This window comes from Chamaea fasciata, unplaced genomic scaffold (assembly GCF_029207755.1).
Source record: "Chamaea fasciata isolate MVZ Bird 193981 ecotype frontalis unplaced genomic scaffold, bChaFas1.0.hap1 SCAF_4, whole genome shotgun sequence".
Lineage (NCBI taxonomy): Eukaryota > Metazoa > Chordata > Aves > Passeriformes > Sylviidae > Chamaea > Chamaea fasciata.
In genome coordinates, this window is record NW_027094089.1 from 2646212 (window position 1) to 2668555 (window position 22344).

Genomic DNA, 22344 nt, shown 5'->3' on the forward strand with positions numbered 1-22344 from the left:
GAGAGGCCCAAAGAGATCTAACACAATCAAACATCATTAATCTTTTATACATTCATTTCCTCTGTTGATACAGCTTGTGGTCCAAGAATTTCCAATTATTCAGCTGTAGTGTTATCTATATTATCCTTATGAAAACTGTTTTTAAAGCTTGAACTGACAACTGAGTCTCTGCAGAGGAGGTTATGGTATTTTGCATGATGATCTGCTGGCATGTTTTCCACTGACATTTTACATCTGAATTACTTCTTTATAGAAGTTTGGTGGTCCCGTTTTTAAGGGCAAATAGAACAGAAATTAGCTACATTTAACTAAATTGTCAGTTAAATAAAGTCAAATGAAAGTATCTGTGGAACTGAGATAAGGTAAAATATGTCACACTTTTTCATGTTTGTCTACTTATCTGGGACCATTAAATACTGTTTTTTAGTTCAGAACCCTGGAACAGAAAACAGATCTTCGTACTGTGGCACGGAAATTCGTATTTTCTGTGCCTTTATTGCAGCAGTTGATTTTGGTACTAGTTGGTACTAGAATGTTAACTAATACAGTCAGTATTAATGGAATTACTCTAGATTTCAAATTTTGTGGTGCAAGAGTTTTGAATCAAACCAGTGACAAGAGCATTTTTAACCCTATATATTTTTTTCTTGATCTTTCTTTGGCTCTGGACCATGGATTCTCAGAAGTGCAAAACTTAGAATCACAGATTCATAGAATTGTTAAGGAAAAGACAAATTCACAGAATTGTTTGGGTTCGAAAAGATCTCAAAGATCATCAAGTCCAACTTGATGGGTAACTAACACTGCCAAATTCAACGCCAAACTATGCCCCCAAGCACCACCACATCTACAGATATTAAATACCTGCAGGGATGGTGACTCAACCACTTCCCTGGACAGCCTAGTTCTGTGTTTGACAATCCCTTTGGGGAAGAAATTTTCCCTCATACCCAACCTCAGCTTCCTCTGGTGCAATTTGAGACCATTTCTTGTCATCCTTTCATTTGTTACTTGTGAGGGGAGACCAAGCCCCCAGCTGGCTACAGCCTCCTTTCAGTCATTTGCAGAGAGCAATAGGATCCCCCACAGCCTCCTTTTTTCCAGGCTGAACAACCTCAGCCTTTCCTTGTCAGACTTGTGCTTCAGGCCCTTCACCAGCTCATTTGCCTTTCTCTTGACATGCTCAAGCGCCTCAGTGTCTTCCTTGGAGAGAGGAACCCTAAAAAACTTACAGCTGTTTCCATTTTTGAAGTATTAACTCATTTCTTAATCACGGGTTCACAGAATCATCCGGGTTAGAAGAGACCTCGAGATTATCCAGTCCAAAACCTCTGCTGGGGCAAGGTCACCCAGAGCAGTTGACACAGGAACAGGTCCCAGTGGATTTTGAGTATCTGGGCAGCCCGTTCCAGTGCTCTGCCATCCTCAACATAAAGAAGTTCTTCCTCATTTTGGAGTGGAACTTGTGTTTTAGCTTATGGTCATTGCTCCTTGTCCTGTCACTGGCCACCACCGAAAAGAGTCTGGCACCATCCTCTTGACACCTGACTTTGAGATACTTAATATGTATTGACAAGAACCCCTCTCAGACTTCTCTGGACTAAACAGGCCCAGCTCCCACATTCTCCCCTCCCAAGAGAGATGTTCCAGTCCCCTCATCGTCTCTGTGGCTTCAGCTGGACCCTCTTTAGCTCTTTGTCTTTTGTGGTCTGTGGAGACCAGAACTGAACACAGCACTCCAGATGTGATCTCACTAAGGCTGAGTAGAGATCATCTCCCTCAACCTGCTGGCTACACTCTTCCTGATGGAAGGGGTGGTGCTGGCTTCTCAGGAATGGTATCCGCTAGGGACACAATTGAAAATCAACTTGTCATCCACCCAGATTCTCAGGTCGTTCTCTTCAGAGCTGCTTCCCAGCAGTTCAGCCCCCAGCCTGTTACTGGTACTGGGGATTGCACCTCCCCAGGTGCAGAACCCTGTATTAGCCTTTGTTGAACTTCATTCTTTACCCAGTTGTTCAGCCTTTCGAGGTCATACTGAAAGGCAGCCCAGCCTTCAAGTGTATCAGCCACAGCAAACGTGCTCAGGGTCCATTCCATCCCCTCATTCAGGTTGTTGATAAACAGTTTGAACATGACTGGATTCTCCTCAGCTAATCACAGCTCTCTGAGGTCTGCCATCAGTCCTTCATCCACCTCACTGTCTGTTCCCATAACCCACATCTCCTGAGCTTTCTTCTGACGATGTAATGGGAGATGGTGTCTGAAGCCTTGCTGAAGTGGAGGCAGACAACATCCACTGCTCTCCCCTCACTGACCCATAGAAGGCTGTCAGGTTGGTCAGCATGATTTCCCCTTGGGGAGCCCTTGCTGACTACTCCTGCTGACCTTCTTTTCTTTTATTTGCTTGGTGATGACCTCCAGAATGATCTGTTCCATCACCTTTCAGGGGGTGGAAGTGAGGCTGACGGGCCAGTAGTTTCCTGGGTCCTTTTTCTTGCCCTTTTTGAAGACAGGATTAACACTGTCAGTAACACTGACTTTCCTGCAGTCATCAGTCATCATCCACCTCTCCTTTTCTCCATGATTTTTCAAAGAGTGTCTTAGCAATATCTGCCAGCTACCTCAGCATCTGTGAGTGCATCTCATGAGAATCCACGTATTCATGGATGTTAAGTCTCCCCAGCTGATCTCTAATGCAACCCTACAACGAAGAAAACTCCTCCTTTACCAGCCTCCCTTATCTCCAAGGTCTGAGGGCTGGCCTCAGCAGTAAAGACTGAAGCATAGAAGGCATTCAGTAATTCCATCTTCTCTAAGTCTTCCATGACCAGGACACCAATCTGATTTATCAGTGACCCCACATGCTCCTTAGTCTTTCTTTTGCTGCTGATGTACTCATAGAAGTCCTTCTTGTTGTCCTTGATAGCCCTAACCAGACTCATTTCTAGGTGGGCCTTGACCTTCCTTGTTACATCCCTGCATGTTCTGACAATGTTCATTTAGTCCTTCCATGTGGTCTGTGCCTTTTCCCACATCCCATGGATTTCTTTCTTCCATTTGAGATTTACTAGAAGCTCCCTGCTTCTCCATGCAGGTCTCCTGACCCCTTTGACTGATTTGTTGCTCATGAGTCTGGACATTGGTCTTGAGCTTGAAGGAAGGATGCTTGACTACTGAACAACTCTCTTGGACCCCTGTATTTTCTAGCACCCTAAACCATGGGATTCCTTCAAAAATAGTCTTTGGAGAGGTCTAAGTTCAGGATTCTAGTCCTGCTTACTGCTTTGCTTTCTCCTCACAGGATTCTGAGTTCCACCATCTCATGTGGGTCACTGTTCTGAAAAAGCTCTCCTGCAGCCAGTCTTGATAAATCAGGGAGCAATACTGGCTTTTCAGGACCCAGCCCACAGAAAGACCTGCACGAACAGTGGTGTGGTGGAATCTGTCCACCACAGAGAGAATGAGAAAAGATGGCAGCTGCCCATGGGAGGATGCTGACCTCCTCCTCTATTGAAGTTGCTCTCTGCCTGTTAAGAGCTTTTACTTTGTCCTTTAGATACTTGGCTGTCTCTTCTGGATGGACTAGACCAGCAGGGAGACTCATGAGCCCATGATAGTCACACAGTGGCAGCTTAGGCTGCATTATCTCCACAGTCCTCATACCCTCTCAGTATGATAATTACTTCTATAAAGTATGGAGGAAAGAAAGGGGGAAACTTTGTATCCTGTTGTCCTTTGGGCAGTACTGACCAGAAATAAGAAAAATAAAAAATACCTTTGTATTTTGAAAAATATGGCAGTAAACTAATTGTAATACCAGGTTACTTTAGCTTCTAGGATGGGGACTCACCAGTGCAGAACTGAATTGAAAAGGTTTTGTCTATCTGATCAGGAAATATTACATGTTGACATTAATTGTCATTTAAAAAAAAAATGAATTTGTGTGCATCTTCTTGTGTTTTTCTTTTATAACCCTAGATCGGTGAATTGTTGAGTACCACACACCCTGCCAACAAAGCCAGCCTAACTCTCTTCTGCCCTGAGGAAGGGGACTGGAAAAATTCCAACCTTGACAGACACAACCTTCAAGACTTTATTAACATTAAGCTCAACTCAGCTTCCATACTGCCCGAGATGGAAGGACTCTCTGAATTCACAGAATATCTGTCAGAATCAGTAGAAGTGCCATCACCTTTTGATATTTTGGAACCTCCAACCTCAGGAGGTTTCTTGAAGCTCTCCAAACCCTGCTGTTACATTTTCCCAGGGGGAAGAGGAGACTCTGCATTGTTCGCAGTGAATGGATTCAATATGCTTATCAATGGAGGATCCGAAAGAAAATCCTGTTTTTGGAAACTCATCCGGCACTTGGACAGGGTAGATTCCATTCTACTCACTCACATTGGAGATGACAATCTGCCAGGAATCAATAGCATGCTCCAGCGAAAGATAGCTGAACTAGAAGAGGAACAGTCTCAAGGGTCTACTACCAACAGTGACTGGATGAAAAACCTGATCTCACCTGACTTAGGAGTTGTGTTCCTTAATGTACCTGAGAACCTGAAGAACCTGGATCCTAATTTTAGAGCAAAAAGGAGTGTAGAAGAAGCTTGTTTTACTCTCCAGTATTTAAATAAATTGTCTATGAAACCAGAACCTCTCTTCAGAAATACAGGAAATACCATTGACCCTATCATTTTATTTCAGAAAATGGGAGTTGGCAAACTTGAGATGTATGTGCTTAATCCTGTCAAAAATAGCAAAGAGATGCAATATTTTATGCAGCAGTGGAGTGGTACTAACAGAGATAAAGCTGAATTCCTGCTACCAAATGGCCAAGAGCTAGACATTCCATTATCCTACTTCACCTCTGTCTCATCCCTGATTGTGTGGCATCCAGCTAATCCTGCAGAAAAAATAATTCGAGTTCTCTTTCCTGGAAACAGCACCCAGTACAATATTCTAGAGGGACTAGAAAAACTCAAACACTTGGACTTCCTTAAACAGCCAATGGTTACACAAAAAGACCTAACTGGGAACATTGCTAGTCCAGCTGTGAAACAAGCAAAATTGAAACAACGAACAGATAGCAAGGAGAGTCTGAAGCCTGCTGCAAAGACACCACCAAATAAGCCTGTCAGAAAGGAATCTAAAGAAGAAACACCAGAGCCTGTGAAGCCCAGTCCAGTACCAGAAAAGCCTCAGAAGCTGGAAAGCAAAGAAAAAGTTCCAGTTAAAAAAGAAAAACCAGCAAAAGTAGAGACCAAACCAATAGTGGCGGAAAAAGACGTAGCAACTAAGGAAGAACAACTAGTGAAATCTGAAGTTGCTGAAAAGCAAGGTACAGATGTAAAACCGAAAATGTCAAAGGAGAAGACAGTGAAAAAGGAGGTCAAGGTGAAACCTGAAGAAAAGAAAGAGGACAAAGAAAAGCCAAAGAAAGAGGTTTCTAAAAGAGAGGAGAAAACACCCATCAAAAAAGAGGAAAAACCAAAAAAAGAAGAGATCAAGAAAGAAGTTAAAAAGGAGGTGAAAAAGGAAGAGAAGAAGGAAACTAAGAAGGAAATCAAGAAAGAAGCTTCAACAAAAGAAGCTAAAAAAGAAACTAAAAAGGAAGAGAAGAAGGAAATCAAAAAGGAAGACAAAGAAGCCAAAAAGGACATCAAGAAGGTTCCTAAAGAAACAAAGAAGACAGCTACTCCTTCAAATGAAGCCAAAAAACCAGCAGCAAAGCCTAAACCACAAAAGAAGGAGGAACCTGCTAAAAAAGAAGCAGCACCTGCTGGAAAGCCAAAGGAAAAAGGAAAAGTTAAAAGTGTGAAGAAGGACCTCAAGGTCAGTGGAGCACCAGCTGCCCTTGCAGCAGTTGGAGCCGCCACTGTGGCAGCTGCCGAAATTACAGCCGGCGGAAAGGAGCTTGAAGCAGAGAGATCCCTTATGTCTTCACCAGAGGACTTAACAAAGGATTTTGAGGAGTTAAAAGCTGAAGAAGTGGAAACAATAAAAGAAACAAAATCTCAAGTTGTGCTTATAAAGGATGATCTGAAACTCACCGGCACAGAACAAAAAGACGCCTTTGAAGTACAGAAAGAAAAATTGGACAATGAAGGACCTGCTGAGTCATCTGATGAAGGCATAACTACCACAGAGGCCGAGGGTGAGTGTGAACAGACACCTGAAGAACTGGAACCTGTGGAGAAACACAAGGTTGATGACAATGAAAAGTTTGAAGATGAAGGAACTGGCTTGGAAGAATCATCTGAAGCAGATTATGAAGAAAAGGCAGAGACAGAAGAAGCTGAAGAACGAGATGAAAATGAAGTAGAAAAAACACGACTGGATGCCACAAAACCATTTATGGAAGAATCAAGAAAAATTGCAGAAAAAGTAATGACTCAAGTAGATGCCAACATTAAAGATGACAAGTATATTGAAAAGGCAGATTATGAGGCATCCGATGAACGAGCTGAGGAAGACAGGGAAGAAGCAATAGAAAAGGCAGAAACTGAAGAGACTGAAGAAGATGAGGAAGACAAAGCAGAAGACATCAGAGATGAAGAAGAAACTGAAAAAACAGAAGCCGAAGAAGACTATGTGATGGCTGTGGTAGACAAAGCTACAGAGTCTGGTGAAGCTGAGGATAAGTATGGCTTACTCATAATTACACCAACTAAATGCTCAGAGTCTCAGTCTCCAGTGATTGAGCCAGCTTCTTCTATCCATGACGAGACACTGCCTGGTGGTTCAGAAAGTGAAGCCACTGTTTCTGATGAAGAGAACAGAGAAGATCAACCTGAGGAATTCACTGCTACTTCAGGTTACACACAGTCCACCATCGAAATATCCAGTGAACCAACGCCAATGGATGAAATGTCAACACCCCGAGATGTCATGAGTGATGAAACTAACAATGAGGAAAGCGAGTCACCCTCTCAGGAATATGTGAACATCACCAAGTATGAGACATCACTGTACTCTCAGGAGTTCAGCAGAGCTAAACTTTCTCCACTCCCAGATGCTTTTAATGGAGTATCTGAAGGATCCAAAACAGAGGCCACAGAAGGTAAGGATTATAACGCCTCAGCTTCCACCATCTCACCACCTTCTTCATTAGAGGAAGACAAATTCTGCAAATCTGCATTCCAAGATGTGTACCGGCAAAGAGAAAGTGAAATCCAGGGCACTGACAAACTAGAAATCAAAGAAACCTATCAAGAAGATGGTGGAAAACATAGTTCAGCAAAGAGCCCAGTTGACAGTTTGTCCCCTCCATCTCCTGTTGCCAAGACACCACTGGGTGAACGCAGTGTGAACTTTTCACTCACTCCCAATGAGATCAAGGTTCCTTCTGAGTCTGTCCCCACTGCTAAGTTGCCTGACGTACACCAAGAAGTCACTGAAGAGCACTGTGCAAGCCCTGAAGATAAAACATTAGAAGTAGCATCTCCCTCACAGTCTGCTGCTGGTAGTGCTGGCCACACACCTTATTATCAGTCTCCCACTGATGAAAAGTCCAGTCAGCTTCCCTCTGAAACCAGTGAAAAGTCAACAGAAGCTCCTGTTAGCTTTGAGTTCAGTGAAGACAAAGATGAGTCTGCAAAATGCAGAATAAGCCCAATGGATGAGCCTGTGCCAGATTCAGAATCTCCTATTGAAAAGGTTCTCTCACCTCTACGGAGTCCACCACTGATAGGTTCAGAGACCACTTATGATACATTTTTGAGTGCTGATTTAAAATCTCCCACTAGAGATTATGGAAGTCCTTCTGAGGGGAAACCTGAAAAAGACAAATCCCCTGTTCAGATGAGCCCAGGTTCTGAAGCCAGCTCTGTGGGCCTCTTCCAGGAAAAACAAGATGAAAAAAGCATGGAATTTATGGCAATTAAGGAAGGCTTCAGCCTGGAAAGGAAAATGGAGGACACAGAACCCAGCAGCTCCCAGTCTTCATTGGTCTTGGATGAGAGGAAGTTAGCAGGTGATCTCTCACCAACTCAAGTAGATATCAGTCAGTTTGGTTCTTTGAAAGAAGATACCAAAATGTCAATTTCTGAAGGCACTGTCTCTGACAAGTCAGCAACTCCCGTTGATGAGGTGGTTGCAGAAGACACCTATTCCCATATAGAAGGAGTAGCTTCTGTCTCTACAGCATCTGTTGCCACTAGTTCATTTCCAGAACCAACTACTGATGATGTATCTCCTTCTTTGCATGCTGAGGTTGGTTCTCCCCACTCTACTGAAGTTGATGATTCCCTTTCAGTGTCAGTTGTACAAACACCAACAACTTTTCAGGAAACAGAAATGTCTCCATCTAAAGAAGAGTGCCCAAGGCCTATGTCAATTTCTCCACCAGATTTCTCACCTAAAACTGCAAAATCAAGAACACCGGTGCTTGATCACAGATCTCCTGAGCAGTCAGCTATGTCAGTGGAATATGGTCGGGAGTCACCTGAGCAGTCTTTAGCAATGGATTTTAGCAGGCAGTCTCCAGAATATCCTGCTGTAGGCAGTAGTATACACCATATATCTGAAAATGGACCAACGGAAGTGGATTATAGCCCTTCAGATATACAGGAGTCTCCTTTTGCACGGAAGATTTCACCTGTGGAACAGTCATCCTACTCTCAAGACAAAGACATTTCAGAAATTATTTCAGTTTCTCAGATTGAAGCTTCATCGTCAACTTCATCAGCTCATACACCTTCCCAGGTAGCTTCACCACTGCCAGACGAAACCTTTTCAGGTGGCGTTCCACCCAGAGAGATGTCACTGCATTCTTCTTTTACCTCAGAAAAGGTGCAGAGCCTAGGAGAAAAGCTGTCACCAAAATCTGACCTATCTCCATTAACTCCAAGGGAATCTTCTCCCCTGTATTCTCCTACTTTTCCAGATTCACCTCCTGCAATCACAGAAGCAGTGTCAGCTAGCCATGCACCTTTGTTATCACAGCAAGTGTCTTCTGTCAAAGCCTTTGGTTATCAGGAACCCCTATCAAAGCACAGTCCAGAACCTTTACTCAGCCCAGATAAAGAAGATTCAGAGAAAAGCAGCAGGTCACCAGAAGAACTTAGTTATTCATATGAGGCCAGAGAGAAAACTACTAGATCACCAGAGAGTTTCAGCTATTCCTATGAGGCAGCTGGGAAATCTACTAGATCACCTCAAGCCATGGATTTTTCCTATCAGACAAGCAGAAAAACTACTAGGTCTCCTGAGACCACAGATTATTCCTATGAGATAACCAGGAGTGCTACTAGGTCACCTGAGGGCACAGACTATTCATATGACATAATTGCAAAAAATATGAGTTCATCTGAGGTCACAGATTATTCTTATCAGATAACAGGGAAAACCACCAGGTCACCAGGGGCCACAGATTATTCCTATGAGACAACTGGGAAAACCAAATCACCTGAAGCCACAGATTATTCCTATGAGTTAACTGGGAAAGCTACCAGATCACCCGATACTATGGATTACTCCTATGAGACAACGAGGAAAACCTCTAAGTCACCAGAAGCTGTTGGCTACTGCTATGAGACGACTGGAAGGACCACCAGGTCATCAGAAGCCATGAGTTACTCTTATGAGACAACTGGGAAAGCCTCTAGTTCACCTGAAGCCACAGATTACTCGTTTGAGACGACTGGGAGAGCCGCCAGTGGGAGGTCACCCGAAGCTGCCAGCTATTCCTATGAAGCAAGTGCACATTTTACTCCAAGTAAATCGTTAGCAGAATCCCGCCAAGATGTTGACTTATGCCTTGTGTCCTCTTGTGAGTATAAACATCCCAAAACTGAGCTTTCACCCTCGTTTATCAATCCAAATCCCCTCGAGTGGTTTGCAAGTGAAGAACAGTCTCAAGATCAAGAGAAGCCATTAACTCAGTCCGGGGGAGCTCAGCCTCCTTCTGGGGGAAAGCAGCAAGGGCGACAGTGTGATGAAACCCCTCCCACCTCTGTCAGCGAGTCTGCCCCATCTCAGACCGATTCAGATGTTCCCCCAGAGACTGAGGAATGCCCTTCCATCACTGCAGATGCTAACATTGACTCAGAAGATGAGTCGGAAACCATTCCAACGGACAAGACGATTACCTACAAACACATTGACCCACCACCTGTCCCGATGCAGGACCGCAGCCCTTCCCCCAGGCACCCTGATGTCACCATGGTTGATCCAGAGGCTCTGCCAGTTGAACAGAACTTAGGTAAGCCTTTGAAGAAGGACCTCAAAGAAAAGACGAAGACAAAAAAGCAGGGTACGAAGACCAAGTCGTCTTCTCCTGTTAAGAAAAGCGATGGTAAATCGAAACAAGTGGCTTCACCAAAGCCGGCTACAAAAGAATCTTTAGACAAAATCTCCAGAACAGCTTCTCCAAAAAAGAAAGAATCTGTGGAGAAGGCAACCAAAAATATCTCTAATCCAGAGGTAAAGTCTCGAGTGGAAGAGAAAGATAAGGATACCAAGAATGCAGCAAATACAACAACATCCAAGTCGGCAAAGACTGCAACCACAGGTAAAGACAAATAGCAATGCCTTAGTGTTATGGTTTTCTTAGTTGATGCAGTGTAGTTAGTTTGCCGTTACATCAGCTGAAAGTGTTGCTTGTGGCATATCCTCAAAGAAAGTTCAGGTTTTAAGTATAAATCCAGCATGTAAATGCCACATTTAAATGCATGAAATTCACTAGTTTTACTTCTATAATCTGAGATAATTGATGTCAGTTTGCCCAGAGAGTACATAAAATAGAAATAATTTAATACAAGCTGTCTGAACAGTTAACCACCTTATAGAATTTAAAGTACCACTTTAGTAGGTGAAGTAAAGTCAGTGGCAAAGTGAATTCCTTTATTCATTGTGAGAAATAAGTAGATATAATTCTCTTTTAACATAAATTAATAAAATTTAATATTGTGGGAAGCAAAGTCGCTATCTCTCTTTGGATGTTCTTATTGCTTTGCTGGATTGATTTTAGAAGCAGCATTTAAAAATATTTAACATTAGTAAAAGCATTTTGAGTGAACTAAGCATGTACATCACATAATCCGGTCTTATGCCGTCAGTGATGACTAAACATACAGAAAGTTAATGTAATTTTGAATATCTGCTGTATGTTCTAAGTAGCAGTAAAATATGAATTAGATTACTGAAGGATGTATTGCGCTAATCTGTTGTTTCCGGCAGACCTTGTTAGGGACTGTTTGGGAGATACTTTGATTTTTTTCTGCTGTGAGATCTGGTGTTTTGTTGAAAGCTTCTTTACAAGGAGCACTTCTAGGATTCAGCACAAACCAGCATTCAACTGACCTTCACTTCCCCACTTTTGGTAGTCCAGTGTTCCTTTCTCACACCATCGTTTGCATCTCTTTGTTAAAAGAGGCATTTCGAAGCAGCAATGTAGCTATTCATGCTGTGCATTTCTGCAGCACTTCAGCTGTACATTAAAGTCATTAGGCACACTTCTCAGGTATGTGCTGGAATAATTAGTAATGACATAAAATTGTAAAAATGTAGCAACAAGTATCTTAATCAGTGTTGGTGTGCACAATTAAAAAAAGACATCAGAGATTTTTTTATCATCAAAGATCAGAAAATATTTTGTAACCAAAACAATAGCAGAAACTCTCTAAATCAGGAAATCTAATCACTTCATTTGGCATTTTGCCCTATGGTAAGTGCCAGGAGATGCTAGACAACTGTAAGGGAGTTTGCTGCTCTTAAACTGTTTGACCCTAAATTGATTGTATTGCTCAGATAATTGTTTACCAAGGTTTATAAACATGAGAAAGCTAATAAACCATAAATGTTGATCATCTAGGTTAAATTACTGGCTGAAGCCAGATTTTTAGTTTATACCATGATTCATTTTAGAGCAAAAGTTGCAATTTTTTTGTGTAGTATTTTTAATGTGTTCACATTTTGCACTTCATTTGGACTGAAGCTCTTCTTCTTAGAATAAGTACTATATATATCATGTACAGCAGCAAAGAAATGCTCCCCCCCACACTTTTTGCAATAAGTAGCTAATATGTGTATGCAAATAAGGATACAGCAGGCAGACAAATACTTGACTCTTTTCCCTGAATTGCTTTCTTACTTTCTCCTTCCAAGTTCCTCCTTGACCCTCTTTGTGGTCACATGTAGTAGTTTACTGATGCATCTGTAAGGAAGCCTGAGCATATCAATTGCTATCATGCCTTGCTATGTACCTCAGATTTCAGAACTCTTTAAATTTTCATAGCTTCCTGTGTGATACTAGATTTTATAATCATTCATATCCTAGACTTTCAAAAAGCTGCACTTCTTCATCAGGAAAATAATATCACCATTTACTGAATGGTAATTCAGTAATCACAGCCCTGCATAGTAATTGTTGGATAATAGTAATATATTACTGGGAAAGTTTCAGCCAAATTTTTGTTACATGGTAGTGATTTTTTGTTGTATCACATAGTTCCAGTTTTTCAGATTTTACCTCCCATTACAGTCATAACTGGAGTACAACAAAGCTGTAACGTGTCAGCATATGTGGGGTAATTTCATAATTGGATAAATCTTAGTGGTTATAACAGTAATTAATAAATGCATGCTTTTTACCAGCCTGTGATATATTCTTCTGTTTGGTTTCCAAAGGACCTGGGAATACTAAGGTGGCAAAATCTACAGCAGTACCTCCAGGACCTCCAGTGTATTTGGATCTGGTGTACATTCCCAACCACAGCAATAGCAAGAATGTTGATGTTGAGTTTTTCAAGAGGGTGCGGTCATCCTACTATGTGGTGAGCGGGAATGATGCTGCAGCCGAGGAACCAAGCAGGGCAGTTCTGGACTCCCTGCTGGAGGGCAAGGCGCAGTGGGAGAGTAACATGCAGGTAGGCTGTACGCTCCCATCTCAACCTGGAAATCTAAACCTTCTCAGCTGTGAGAAACTAGAGCACCTCTGGAGTGGATGGTGGCTGCCAGAGGATGGGGGCTCTGGGCTCTGTCTTGGTCTGAAAGACAGGTGTCTGCCAAGGAAGGCAGGAACCTCCCTTGGAATGGAGAATATAACCCCCCTCCCTTAATTTCAAAGCTGTAATGTATTATAACTATGTAAACTATAACTTTGAAATTAAGGGGCTTTCAGGCAAAGGTATGGGAAAAGGAGTAACAGTTCTTAATTAGTATGTATAGCAAGGCAAGCAAACAACAACAACAGCAACAACAACGACAAAGAAGAAAACAACCCCAGAAAACCCAATGAGCAGTCTCTTCCCTGCTCTTTAAGCGCTTTCCCCTTGGTGCAGTTCTGCTGACAGCCAGCAGGGGCGCTGGTGGCTCCCGGTGGGCGGGGCAGATGCAATAATTCCTCCACGACTGCAGGGGGCGCTGTGGGGTGGGCTTGGGGAGCACATGGTCATGGCAGCTTGGCCCTGACGAGGAGGGATGGAGGAGAGGCATTGCTTCATGGACCCTCTGGGGCAGCCTGTGAAAAACAAGGTTCACTTCCTTGGTAAAATTTTCAAAGTTTAATAAAAAACACAGTTGGGACAAAGAAAAGTAAAATACGTCTGGGTGCTTGGCATTCAGCCAAGAGCACAGGGCTAACTCATAAAACATTTCTTTAAATGCATCAGCATGTTGCATATTCATAGACCCTCATGCATTATTCAAACATTCCTTTGAGTTTAGATGTTCTCTTGGTTTCAAACCTCCCCCTCCGACCTGCCCTCATTCCATCTTGTAGATCAACATTTTTAAATCTCCTTGTGGCTCCATTCTGTTGTCCCACTCCCTGATAACAGAGGATCAGTAAATTCTACCTTTGGGGTTCTGGGGTCTGAACCATTATCTTCATACAGATAGGATAATCCAAGAATGTGGGGGATTTCCTGATTACCTGTACCGTTCCCTGAGTTAGCTACATGAACAAAAAAGCATTCTACATATCATGCTATAGCCCAAGAAATATCTATCTATCTATTTATTTATCTATCCATCCATCCATCCATCCATCCATCCATCCATCCATCTATCTATATGTCACAATACTATTTCTAGGTTTTGTTAAAGCAGAAATAAAAGAAACTATATTCTTACAGCAAAGTTTCCTAGCATTATACATATAGCATTCATTTTAATATTTGTGAAAAGCCAATAATATAATGTGTGTACTGCAGCCTCTCTCTCATCCAAATGATGAGAGGAAAGAGAAAGCTAGGACCTGTGCCCAACACCTTTTCCCGTCCAATTCTCCCTGTATCTCTGCCCTTCCCAAAGAGTCCCCAGGTAAAAAGATGGAGTATCTGGCTGCACTCCTCCCTGAGGTGTGGCAACTTCTTTTGCCTCTCTAAAGCACCCAGTCTTTATTGTCTCCTAGCAACACATACACATAGGGAGAAAATTCCCTAAGAGGAAGAAACAAAAGGAATAATACTAAACCCCAGCAGGCTCCCAGACCAGGCACCAGTGAAACCATTGATGATGTGTGAAGCACAGAGCTGCACTGCTCTCAGCTGCTCCCACATCTCTGGCCCTTCAGAGCAGTTCCTGGTTTTTAAAACAGTTGAGAACTTATAGGACTGGCTGTTTCATAATTTTTCTACACCACATATATGATCTGAGTTTGGCATTGTTGCAGTTTTAAGTAGGGAAGAAATGTTTCACACTTTGTAGAGTAATTACATGCGTTCGGAAACTTAGTGTGCCTTTCCATTATGGTGAATAAGTAAACAAAATGTTTGTCTGTAATCTGAAGAAGTTACCAGTGCAGATTACAACCTGATACTTCTCTTGAAAGCTGCATCTCAGCACCTTAAAAAACCAACATTTTATTTTTATAAACCACTTATTTGCAGTCATTCTACCATACCTACATGCTGATTTCCTTTTATTCATCAATTTATTCAAGTATTTATTGCATAAAAATCCACTCTTTCCAAAAGGGGAAACATACTTGTTGTCTGGGACTTCTTGAAAAGACATTTTTCATATCAACTGTTTCTGTGGTCCATTCAACAGGACATGCATTTTGTGTTGCAGGTGACTTTAATCCCAACCCATGACTCAGAAGTGATGAGGGAATGGTATCAAGAGACCCATGAGAAGCAGCAGGATCTCAACATCATGGTTTTGGCAAGCAGCAGCACTGTTGTTATGCAAGATGAATCTTTTCCTGCATGCAAGATTGAACTGTAAGAAGAAGACCGCGCATCACAAGATTAAACTTTGTTTCCAGAAATTCTTCAGTTTGAAAACACCTTTTCTGAAAATTCAACTCATCTATTTCAACTGCTGAACTATATATCTGCCAAATGCTATACTGTGTCACAGTGATGCAAGTCACTAATATTTTTCAGTCTTTGTTGGTTGCTAAGGGAAATAACAGTCTTCCCATAGTAGAGTACGAATTACTGCGAAAATACAGATCCAGTTGCATCTCCACTGAACATTTTGAAACCATGCACTAGCAACCCCAACTGACTTTTGCCAGGTAGAGGCATTTGCCCTCTAAAGAAACAAAAAGAGAGAAAGAGAGAGGGGTAGGAGGAGAAAGTAGTAAATTATTAGGTCTGCATTAGTCTCATGGCAATAGATGTATCGCTTACTACAGTCTGCTTATGTTCTCTCATGAGAAGAAAGTTTTAAATTTTTATCAATATGAGCTATCACTATGGGGATCCTTTTTTTAAAGAATTAAGTTAGCTCAAAAATAAAAAGAAAGAGAACATGGCTAGGAAGGGACGTGTGACCTAATCACTCATCAGCAGCTTTCCACTTTAATTTGAACTCTGCATACTGACACACCGTAACAATCGTAGGCCAAATATGCATGTAGTCTGCAGCCCATCCAGAAGTCTAAAACCTTTCTTACAACATGCAGAATTGTTGGTCTAAGGCATGCTTCCAGCGAAAGCCCACTCACTCCAGCCAGAACTGACCAGTCCACATGCTTGAACACCCATGTCCACTGTCGATTAACTGAAGCAAAATACCAAAGCAGTCGGGAGTACATACAGTAGACAATTTGCCTTAGAAAGTGACTTGAATGTACAAAGAAACTTGATGCACTTATTTTTTAATGCTGAGACAGCAAATTTATAAAACATCTGTGTAGGATCATAGTTACACCAGTAAAGAAGCCTGAGTGTGCATGTGTGGTATTAGGAACTTATCTGACTGGTCAAATGGTTTGGTGCTATGAATTGCATGTATTAGTTATGTGAACACTTCATTGTTGCACCTGGACAGCTCAACAAGGCAAGATAAGCTCTTTTTTTGAAGGCTCCTTTCGTACTGTGGAAGCAAGATTGAAGTGGTGTCCAGTATCAGAGTTACAAAACCTAGTGAAACATTCAGAATGATGGAAAAGGTTACCTGTGAGCCTGTACAGTATTCAACCTTCCTTTGTCTTACTTGATTTTATTTAATTTAAGAGTGAACATGGGAACAAATGTACAGAAGCCTTTCTTTATAGTGCTGCGTGAACTTTTAATACATGATTTGTAACATTTTCATTTACAGGTAAATGCAAAGAAAAATTTTTCAGGTGAAGGCATTCTTTTTAGTAGTTTTGTAAGATAAATGAGTAGTGATGTTTAAGATTCTAGTGAGAATGGATATTGAGGTAAAATTTATTGAAAACAGTCAACTGTCAATACCTTTTTGGGGAGAGGGTATACACTCATTGTAAAATTATTCTGTTGATGATGACAAAAAAGAGAATTTGAGAAGTTGATTGCCCAATACAAGGTTGTAACCTACGTTCTCAACCCTCACAAGACCTTGAAAAAGGATAGAACAAGCAATAAGCTAAAATAAGTCCTTCCCTTCCCTTCCCTTCCCTTCCCTTCCCTTCCCTTCCCTTCCCTTCCCTTCCCTTCCCTTCCCTTCCCTTCCCTTCCCTTCCCTTCCCTTCCCTTCCCTTCCCTTCCCTTCCCTTCCCTTCCCTTCCCTTCCCTTCCCTTCCCTTCCCTTCCCTTCCCTTCCCTCTCCCTTCCCTCTCCTCTCCCTTCCCTCTCCCTTCTTTTCCTTCTCTAGACTGCTTGCAGAGGAACAGCACCACTGCTCTGTGATTTAAGACAGTTTGGATTTTTTTAGTCTCAGAAATTTTACCCCAATTAAAAAAATCTTGTTGCATTGCAGAAGGTCTGCAAATCTGAATTCAAGAAGGTGTAAAGGCCTCCAGCTGGAGTTATGTGCTGGTTGTATGATTCTCCATTTTAGTTGGTATGAAGTTTTACAGTGTAGTGAACTATGACCTCATTTTTTTTCTCTACTTATAATTTATTTCAATTTTACATTATTAGGATATTTTTGTTTAATAGTGTATGTTTGCACTCCCAGTTTTTATGAGGGTTTTCAATACTGGTTTAGGGTCTTGTAAATGTGGGCTTCTCATGCCCATTTAATGCTGTGAATTACTGTTTGTCGGTGGTTGAGGTTTTGATTTTAATGTCTTCTCTATTTTTTTTTAGGTTTCTCTAGCAATGCTGTTTTATTTATTGCTATACCTTTTAAGTAGTTAAGAATAACTCAGAGTGACTATGGCACAAAAGGCAGATGGAAATGTATTGTGAAAACAAGCATGTTTGCTGGGCTCATGTAATTCACTTAAAAATGCTTTTGTAATACATAGTCTAAAAAGATATGGGCAAAATTTTTGTCAGAATAGTTGTACTATTTCTACAATTCTTTCTGATTTGTCTACTTTATTGTATAGGTCAGAATTCAAACCTTTTGAGTGGGTGGGAACAGATTTTCTGACAACACCTGAAATGGTTTGTATCTCTGCTTTGGTAGAAAATTGTTTTAAGTACAGCAGTGGTCTTGTGACTAAACTCACTTATGCCACTTACTCCTGTGAATCAGGAGCAATTTCACTACTGTCAGGGAAGTTACAGTCATCTGATCCTACTGTAAATTAAGTTGGAACAAAGCCTTAAATATGCCCAAGCAAGCTTATGATGGCTGAAGCATTTGTTTTACTTCTGAAATAATAATGATAATTAGGCAGTTGCAGTTAACCTTAACATGTACATTTGCTTTTTTTTGCTGCTACAAGAATATTAAAACCCTGGTCTGGCTATTCTGAGGTATTGTAATGCCTGTTCCATCCACTCCCTTCCAAATGGCAATGGCACCTAGATTCAACACAGCGATGAGCTCCTCCATTGGCTCCTCTTGCCCTAAATGACTTTCCTGCCTGTGGAACTAATCTACCTGTGCTAATCCTAGTACTACACAACTAGCTTAGTGTAACAGTCATCAAAATGTACTGTGTACATTAACGATGAGTGCTGTTGATCAGCATAGATTTCTAGGAGCATGGTTTGTTATTGATACTCTAATTGTAAAGATTCAATATCTGAGTGCAAAGAACACTCCATTTCAATGATGGTATTACCCATAACAGCATTCCCAATCATGATCTTTATGCTATTAATACAATGCTTCATATAATTCAATGAAGAATTAACTTTGGGGATCCCATCCCACTCTTGAACTTGGACAGGGCCTCTCTTGCATGCCTTTTCAAAGTCCTGAGGTGGGCCTGACTCATTGACCTCTATTTTCACCCCATCTTTCATAGAAATCACTTTTGATTTTTTTTTTTTTTACTTATTTTACATAATGTGGTGAATGGAGATAACTGTGTATATGAATGTTGGGGTTTTTTTAATTGTCTATGATAGCTTATGCATTTTAGGAGAGTTCTGGTACTCTTTTACTAAGATTTAATAAATTTGTTAATTGAATTTTCAATCCCTCCCAACACAAGCAAATGAGCTCCAAAGAGCACTTGCTGTGCATTTGGAACATTTCTGTCATGCGCTTCTCTTTGTTCATCTGTCGCCAGAGGTTCTTGCTCAGTAATAATGTTTTTGAGAGAAATAGTAATTTTCTTGGTCTGGATTTACTAGAATATGAAGAAATATAATGTTTACACTTGAAAGAAAAGCTTTCATCTTTTCATTTAATAATTGAACAAAATACTAAAATCAACTAGGGGTAAGCATTTCTTAGAATGCAATTATATTATTCACCTGGTTTAAAAATGTTGGCTATTTAAAATTTCAAAAAAGAAAAAACTCTTGTTTGTTGTGACTTTACAAAAAAATTCTAAAAAAAAAAAATTAGTAACTAAATAAAACAAAGGCAAAAAATATAGAAAGAAAAAAATTAAGAAGCAGTTTCTCTCTACTAGGCTAAGAGCTCCAGATAGCAGGAGCTACCTCTTCAAGACTGGGCTGTAATCTCAATGTAAAAGACAAAATCTGAAATATGCTTTCACGCATTTGCATGCAGCCATTATCTTCCAAACTATGGAAAGAAAGTCTTGTGGCTGGCTGAGAAGCACCTCACACACCTCCTCTCTCTTGTTCTGAATGGTGTTTGTGTCAGTCTGCAGCTGTGTATGGTATTATGTCTTATAATCCTGCATCACTTCTATTCTATCCAGTCATATCTAATGTAGAAAATTAGTTTCCAGTGAAAGTAATATGTAGTGCTTTTATGATATTTGTGTGCAATATCCCCTCTTCCATTGAGGATATTTGATGTAAAAGAATCAAACTCAGTTCCACAATAAAATACAAAAGTGGTAAAGTGGTGTTGACGTGTTTCTTGTCTTTGTGTATGTATGTATTTTTAAGTTCTCCCTTTCTCTTAGTCATGATTACCTAGTATATGGGGGTTTTTTTCCTGAAGATCAGTGATTATTTGAATGCCAGATAAACCCCAGTCTCTCTTTAGAAACTGTAAAATAAATGTGGGAGGATACTTTTATCTTGTGGTGTAAAACATTACCTTGACGTACCATGACATGGCTTCTCTTTGTTGCTCTCATTTCTGTACTCCTCAGCAGAATGAGAAAGGCACCTCATTTTCAGTAAGTATGCAGTCACTGATGGTGCCAAATAAAGTTATATCAAACAGCCCACCCTAAGGTCTTTTAGCAGTTCAACGAGAGTGTGCAGCTTGTTTTCACACAAGAGACCCTTCCTGGACCATCACTGCCCGTTGTTCACCTTGGTTAGAGGGGACAGAGCATTTGGGAAAGCGGAGTCCTCAGTGCAGTTTTTTACTCTATAAATGTCAGAATTCCTCTACTGCTGTTGAGGGATGCTGTAAGATCAGGCTTTCTGCCCCTGTAGCTGTTTGCTGCTGCAGTGCCTGCTGTACTGAGGTGCAGCAGTCAATGGTGATGGCATGAAAGCAGGTAAAGGGTGGGGCAGCAGAATGCAAGGGGTGCTCACTCCCAGGAGAAGCAGAGATCCTGTGGGATTTCCTTCACCCTCAGACAGCAGTCTGCTTTTGCAGGTCCTTATTCATCTCCAATGTCCAAGGGTTTATTTGTAGCTTCTTATGACAGTAAGAAGTGCTGTCTGTACTTGGCTTGAATTGGGCTGAGCATGGTGAAACAGAGAAAAATTATGACTAGATGAGGGAAGTGCTGCAAATCTTATATCCTGAGTATAATTCTGCGTATGTATACATCAAGGTTTTCTAAGCTATTGTGGTGGAGTAACTGATGCTACTTAAAATGTATTATAATGACTGTGCAGAGGAGACTAGGTCAAGCTTCAATCCCATTTACTTGCAGCTGCATAGCAAAGTTCTGGATTTGCATAGGTGTAACAGGGGCCAGGCCAGCCTGGTGTGTGGTGTTTGGCTTGCTGCTTCTAAGTGCCACATGAAAGAAAGCTCCTTTCTTCAACACAGCTTAACAGATTTGATCAGTTTATGAGGTATTTCAGATTCCGTGGGAACCTGATGGTTCCTCAGATCTTTTCAGTCTGTCAAAAATGGGGAATCTGTCTTGTGTCAGCCTAGACCTGTTCATTCTTGATTTCTAGTGTTCTGTGGATGGGAGGAAATTTTATCTTCTCATTGTTCCCCGGATGCGGCAAAAAAGAGGTCCAGGGGGGTCTCTGATTAACAGCTACAGTGACATGCCATAGATCCAGCTTGTGCCCAGCTTTGCAACAGAACTCCTTGGCTTTCCTAAAGCATCTCTAGGCCCATAAGCATTGCCCATGTCCTTCACTCAGCACGTAGTTTTGACCACTGACTGCTGCTGTAGTCACTACTCATCTTCCACAGACGTGACTGGTCCACTGTCTCCCACAGCACGCTCCTGGCAAAGCTGGCAGCCTGCAGCCTGGACAGGTGCACCCTGTGCTGGGGTAAGAACTGCTGCATGGCCAGGCCCAGAGAGTGGTGGTAAACAGTGCTGCACCCAGTTGTGCTCTAGTGGTGTCCCACAGGGATCAGTGTTGGGACCAGTTGTGTTTAATATTTTTATTGATAAGGGGATCAAGTCTACTATGATCAAATTTGCAGATGAAACCAAGCTGGGAGTGAGTTGGAGGGTACGAAGGCTCCTATCCTCCAACTCCCAGTAGGAGGGCTTCCCTGCATTCAGCTGGAGGGAGGGTAGGAGGCTCTGCAAAAGGACCTGGACAGGCTGGATTCATGGGCAGAAGCCAATATGAGGTTTAAAAAGACCAAGTTCAGGGTCCTGCCCTTGGCTCACAACAACCCCAGGCAGGGCCAGAGGCTGGAGCAGAGTGGCTGGAAAGCTGCCCACAGAAAAAGGGCCTGGGGGTGCTGGTGACAGTGACTGAACAGGAGCCAGCAGTGCCCAGGTGGCCAAGAAGGCCAATGGCATCCTGGGCTGTACCAGCAATGGTGTGGCCAGCAGGAGCAGGGCAGGGATTGTCCCCCTGTGCTGGGCACTGGTGAGGGCACACCTCAAATCCTGTGTACAGTTCTGGGCCCCGCAATTTAGGAAGGACATTGAGGTGCTGGAGCATGTCCAGAGAAGGTCAACAAGGCTGGTGAAAGGTCTGGAGCACAAGTCCTGTGAGGAGCAGCTGAGGGAGCTGGGGTTGTTTAGCCTGGAGGAGGGTCAGGGGTGACCTGATCCCTCTCTACAGCTCCCTGAAAGAAGAGTGCAGCCGGGGGGGGGGGTTGGGCTCTTTTCCCAGGCAACCAGTGACAGGGCAAGAGGACACAGTCCTAACCTGCATCAGGGGAGGTTTAGGTTGGACAGTAAAAGGCATTTCTTCAGAGAAGGGGTGATTGGGCATTGGAATGCCCAGGGAGGTGGTGGAGTCACTGTCCCTGAAGGTGTTTGAAAAAAAGACTGGATGTGGCACATAGTGCCATTGTCTAGTGGACAAGGTGGTGTTAGGTCATCTTTATACTTGCTAAACTCAAAAGCCTATTTCTCAAATCCTTTCCAGCCTAGTTAGTTCTGTGATTCTGTGATTCCGTGATTCTGTGATTCAGATTCAGCCCAAAACTACCAGAGGCTGCATAATGCTGACTGCCCTCATGATAGCAGGAGATTTGCTGGGT

At 42.0% G+C, this 22344-nt stretch overlaps 1 protein-coding gene across 2 annotated transcripts in view; it reads left to right on the forward strand.

Moving 5' to 3' along the window:
• MAP1B (microtubule associated protein 1B) overlaps positions 1-19587 on the forward strand; it is a 72165-nt gene extending 52578 nt beyond the window's left edge. For both annotated transcript variants that reach the window (XM_066180719.1, XM_066180721.1), the window contains 3 exons: positions 3982-10516; positions 12634-12872; positions 15022-19587. In XM_066180719.1, coding sequence (XP_066036816.1) covers positions 3982-10516; positions 12634-12872; positions 15022-15177 — 6930 coding nt within the window. In that variant the 3' untranslated portion in view covers positions 15178-19587. The remainder of the gene's footprint in view (positions 1-3981; positions 10517-12633; positions 12873-15021) is intronic.
• The last annotated feature ends 2757 nt before the right edge of the window (positions 19588-22344 follow it).